Source organism: Aphanomyces invadans, assembly GCF_000520115.1.
Source record: "Aphanomyces invadans strain NJM9701 unplaced genomic scaffold supercont1.120, whole genome shotgun sequence".
NCBI classification, from domain to species: Eukaryota; Oomycota; class Saprolegniomycetes; order Saprolegniales; family Verrucalvaceae; genus Aphanomyces; species Aphanomyces invadans.
This window is the reverse complement of record NW_008580265.1, coordinates 15,491-20,624: the sequence shown is the minus strand read 5'-3', so window position 1 is coordinate 20,624 and position 5,134 is coordinate 15,491. Positions and strand designations below refer to the sequence as shown.

The window sequence follows — 5,134 nt, the reverse complement described above, 5'->3', positions numbered from 1 at the left end:
ATTCAATTCAAATTGCCGGAAATATATTTAACTAATAGAATTCATCCATTTGAATTAATCACTTTTGATTGGATAATTCAAAAAGCGTTTTGGCGCGGACTTATTCAGCGTCGTTCCCTGTAGACGCTTTTAGTGTGTTTGAGCGAGCTTCCGTTGGTTGCTGTCTGATGAGGGGGTCTCGGTCCCGAATGTTTTGAGATTGAAATAGCGACACACATCGTCGGGCGTAACATTGACAAGACTGTGGCTGCTGAAGGCAGGGTCTGAGAGTTCTTCCTCGCGTCCGAGGAATGCCATGAATCGCCGAAGCTCGGCGGCGTACTGTTTACTCATCACGGCTTCGGCCAAGTTGTATTTGGGTTGTAAAATGAAGAAGGTTATGCTGGGTGCGATTACAACCACCCATACAACTTGGATACAGGCAATATCACGACTTCATATCACATTGTCTGGAATTTTATGACTGGTCCACCAATCATCATCCGAGATTCCGAGGCCAAGGCACACCATCGACGAAAGTCTCGAATGTACAACTTGGGTTGTATTTTGCTAATAACACTATTGAACACGCGTAAAACATAAAAATAACAGGTTCAACAATTCCATACCCATTTTGCCACCGCAATGCAGGTGACACAATAACAACAATATCCATTCTCACCGTACCAGCGAATGAAATACCGAAGTTATACAAAATCCCTGTGAATTTAACGTTCTCGTGAAGATCTCACCACATGGTGAAATATTGTTGATGATGTGGGCCAGTCGTGCAGAGTGTCCTCCAATCAAAATAGACCATACGCTGGACATTCGTTTTTGATTGGCGGATTGTCGATTTCTCGCCCAAAGGGGTAGGTGTTGACAGACCCGACAAATGACGACGTCGTCAGTATCAAATTCGCCACGACTACAACACCATGGCCGTCTCCACGTTTGAAGAAGCCGTTGCCGCCATCAAGGACTGGAACCCGACCAACCAACCATCGAACGACGAAAAGCTCGCCATCTACGCCTTGTACAAGCAAGCCACTGTCGGCGACGCCACCGGTGACCGTCCTGGCATTTTCAACATGACTGCTCGTGCCAAGTACGACGCGTGGGCCGCCAAGAAGGGCTTGTCTCAAGACGATGCCAAGGCCGCGTACGTGGTCGAAGTAAACCGTCAAATGGCTGCGTATAACTAAACTAGTCTAGAATGTCATCTCCATACCTTCTGCACTCCCTCGCCGAATGCATCACATGTGAATTCGTCTGTCCGTGCGATGTCTTACCTATACGACCGTGCGATTCGCTGCACCCCTGCAACAAGCCATTTTGATCGAATGAATGATCAAACTTTGCTCAGTCACTTGGGCTGTGCAGCAGAATCAACTCTCATCCCTCCGTGTGCGAGTGTTCGTGCACCCGATTCCCAGTGGCCCATGGTGAATCCATCCCCCTTTGCAACGTGCTTTGTTACTTTGCGCGATCATAACTGCGGATCGATTTGGAAGCATGTGATGGATTATGCATGTATTCTTGAGGGAGATGCAAAAACGATTGCGCTCCTGCATATCATATACTACAAACTGAGGGTGCAGTCTTGGTATATGCGCAGGATGTCTTCAACGGGACCGGCGGGCATACTCGACGCCATGCCGTACATGGCGCTGCCACCTTCGAGCTTGCCGTTCGGGTCCTTCTTCACTGCTTCGACTGCTTCCCTGAGCGCCGTGACAAACTGGTCGCCCTTGCCAATTTGTCGGCAGGTCACGCACAAATGAACGCTCGTGGGATGTTGTAGCGCATTCAGGCTCCACCCGAGTTTGGTCAATTGGTCGCTGACCTTGAGAATGTTAAGCTCGCGGCTGCCAAAGCACACGATCATGGCAGCACCGGCACCGAGCAAGTGCAGCCCGTCGATGGTGGCAATCCCAGCCTTGATCACTTTGACTGTTTCCATGATGCTGCGTGTCTTTTCCAGATAGCCCTCTCGGCCCATACGCATCATGGACGCCCAACACGCCGCGCTTAACGCGCCGGGGCGACTACCGGCGATCGTTGGCGTCGCGTAGAGCCCGCCAGTCCAGTCAGAGTAAGCAAAGTACTGAAAGCGACGGACTTCCTTCGACTTGTACAGGACAATTGACGTGCCCTTGGACGCGTACCCGTACTTATGTGTGTCGCAACTCATGCTGGTTACCCCAGGCAACGAAAAGTCGAAGGATGGGATGTCTGGGTACCCCAAAGCTTTCGCGAACGGAAGCACAAACCCGCCGAGGCAGCAGTCCACGTGCAGCCCAATGCCATACGTGACTGCGACCTTGGAGAGCGCTTCGATGTCGTCGATCGTGCCTTGAGGAAACGACGGCGCGCTGGCGTAGATTAGAATCGTGTTGGCTGAAATATTCCACTTGACCGCGGCCACGTCGATCCTGAACGTCACAGGGTCCACAGGCACCTTGATGAGGCGGATGCCAAGCATATCACAGGCTTTGTCGATGGCAGCATGGGCAGTGACAGCAGCGATGATCTCGGGTTTTGTGATGCCGTGATCGTGGCGGAACCAATCGCGATGGGTTTTGGTCGCCAGCACGATGCTTTCAGTGCCACCCGACGTGAGCGCGCCGCAAACTTCCGTATTGCCACCGTTGAGGAAGCTCGCCGTCATCGAGATCACTTCGGCTTCCATGCGCACCACAGATGGCCACAAATCGGCGTGCAATGGGTTCGTCACGTTGAAGAGAGCATATGCTTGATTTAGAAGGCCGACGTGGTCGTCATCGCCGTGATAGACAGCGCCAGACACCAGTCCGTCCTTCCAACGATTGTCTTCACCTTTTACCATTGCTTTCATCGTCGACAACACGACTTCGCTCGACGTGCCTTTCTCGGGAAGAGTGAATTGCTTGGGGAAGTCTGCGGCCGACTTGGCGTGCTCTTGGAGTGACCTTTCGATTTGAACTTCCAACTTACGGATTTCATTGCGGTACCTTGTCCACAGGATCGGAATGCGCTTGAGAATCGAGATCCCCACTTGTCCGAACACATTGATCATCTTCTTCTTGGAGTAGCTGTAGCGGGCGCGACGGAGCACGGGTACAATCGATGTGACGAGGTACAGAGCACCGAAGATCACGATAGCGTCCCCAGTCAGGGACGTGATGAGCGGAAAGTGTTTGGAGCCCCACGCCAATACATCCACGAGGAAGGATCGAGATATGGCTGCTCCGCCTTGCTCGAGCTCGTAGCTGCGGTATGCGAGGAAGGCTAGGACGGCGATGGGGGTAGTCTTGGTGAGAAGACGTTCGACGTGCGTGATATGTCCCAAGGTCACGTATCCAGCGGCAAACGCTGTCGCCACCGCGACCGCATCGAACGCAAGCATGGCTCAAATTCAAGACTGGTTTCTTTTGTGGATTGTCAGTTTGGAACCCCCTACCCCTACCAAAGGGCGGTTTCACTCTGCGAAGCGTACGGGAATCCCGGCCACGACGGTGGTAGGCACACGCACATCTTTCGATGGCCATCTTCCTTTAGCTGCCGTGCAATGTGTGAGGATCCCCTTGCTCCCCCCCTGCCGCCGCTAACAACCACGACAGATGCTCTATCGTCTGGTCGTGAATGATGTTCAATCCACAGCCATGTCACAATACGACGCAATCGTCATCCTGGCCATGTCGCACCAACGACATGGCCAGGATGACGGCTTGGGTGGCCATCACTCGGTGCAGTGGAACGAGTTGTGTGCCGCGAAAAAGAGATCCATGAGGGGCTCTCATACATGAGCGCAAGAGCTTCACATGGTTACAGTGTGTCGAATCCCGAGAAGTCAACGTGAAGGGATGAACCAACGAAGTTGCACACAATACAGCTACTATCAAAGGGACAAAAGAACATGGCCATGCTTGACCAGACCCACGCACGTTGGGTCTCCAGTCCGTCTCCAGAGCACCCCGGAAAATACGACCCCTACAAAAATACGACCCCCTATATATTTTGACATATTTATATAGATTGGGTAATACTACTGTACCCTGCATCAGTAGATACGTATATAAAATTGGACCAACAAAATAAAATAATTGTAATTGCAAGTGATCTGTTCTGGGTACTTCCCCTGATGCAATATACTGTCGACAAATAGGTGTGGGTGGCGAAACTTTGGATATTTGATCGAGTCACGAAACTATTTGTTTCGCACGAGTTTCGGAATCCAGAAGAAACCAATATTAGTCAATTGAGCTTTGTATTCAAGCCAAACTATCTTGCGAATAAATCGAGATCACGAAAAATCGTCGAAACTCATGATCCATAAGAAATTGGCCAATCAGAGTCTTTAAGCAAGTCGGGTTTCGTCATTTTGGAACACCATGATCCACGAGGAGGATGCGGAAGACGCGCGGCAAGCGATACGGCTGGCCACATCATGCAGCTCCTATTGCTTTGAATTGGTCCATGGTGGACGAGCGAATCACCCAAAGGACGACAGCCATCATCGCCGAGAAAAAGCAGTGTCACGCCGCTTGCCCATGTCCCAATGCCCGAGACTGGCTTGAGAATTTGGACATGGAATGGATAAATTCACAATGTCCCACCAGGTTTTGTATTTCCCAAGTGCAAAACATGAGACCTATGGAATTTGTGGTGGCTTGGCACCCCAACTGAAGAAATTGGCTCCTCGCGCACACTCAACGATTTGATTGCATGTCAGCGGCCGAGCTCAATCAAGCGTTCAAGCTTAGCTTCCTTCACGCGTGTGTGTGGTTGTACGGGGACATCACCGCCGATGAGTGGAGTCGCAGAAACGACGACGTAGTGAGCTACGTCACATTGTACGATGCGATCAAAGCACGACAAAAGCAGGATTTACCCAACGTAACTTTCATTTCGTTATGGATATTGACTAGTACCTCGACAGAAACACCTCCCTGCAGACTTGAAACACACACACAGCACTGGGACTGATCCGCCACACTGCACACACACAGCACTGCCACAGAGCCACCACCCTGAACACACAGCGCCATGACGGAGCCACCTCCCTGCAGACATGAAGCACACACGCAGCACTGGGACTGAGCCGCCACACCGCACACACACACTGCACTGCCACAGAGCCACCACCCCGAACACACGCAGCGTCACGACGGAG

The 5,134-nt window shown here is 51.5% G+C and overlaps 2 protein-coding genes across 2 annotated transcripts; one reads left to right on the top strand and one right to left on the bottom strand.

Moving 5' to 3' along the window:
- Positions 1-917: 917 nt before the first annotated feature.
- On the top strand, positions 918-1,579 carry H310_14991 (hypothetical protein; the record flags this gene model as incomplete). Its single annotated transcript, XM_008882968.1, has 2 exons — positions 918-1,141; positions 1,195-1,579. The coding sequence occupies 2 exons, from the start codon at positions 918-920 to the stop codon at positions 1,316-1,318; spliced, it is 348 nt and encodes a 115-aa protein (XP_008881190.1). The 3' UTR covers positions 1,319-1,579.
- On the bottom strand, positions 1,486-3,380 carry H310_14990 (hypothetical protein). The gene has a single exon (XM_008882967.1). It carries the CDS (start codon positions 3,365-3,367, stop codon positions 1,562-1,564), a length of 1,806 nt encoding a protein of 601 aa, XP_008881189.1. The 5' UTR covers positions 3,368-3,380; the 3' UTR covers positions 1,486-1,561.
- Between the last annotated feature and the right edge of the window lie 1,754 nt (positions 3,381-5,134).

What these genes read in the sequence shown, in the direction of transcription:
- H310_14990 (XM_008882967.1), bottom strand. Translation starts at nt 3,367, where the DNA reads ATGCTTGCGTTCGATGCGGTCGCGGTGGCGACAGCGTTTGCCGCTGGA.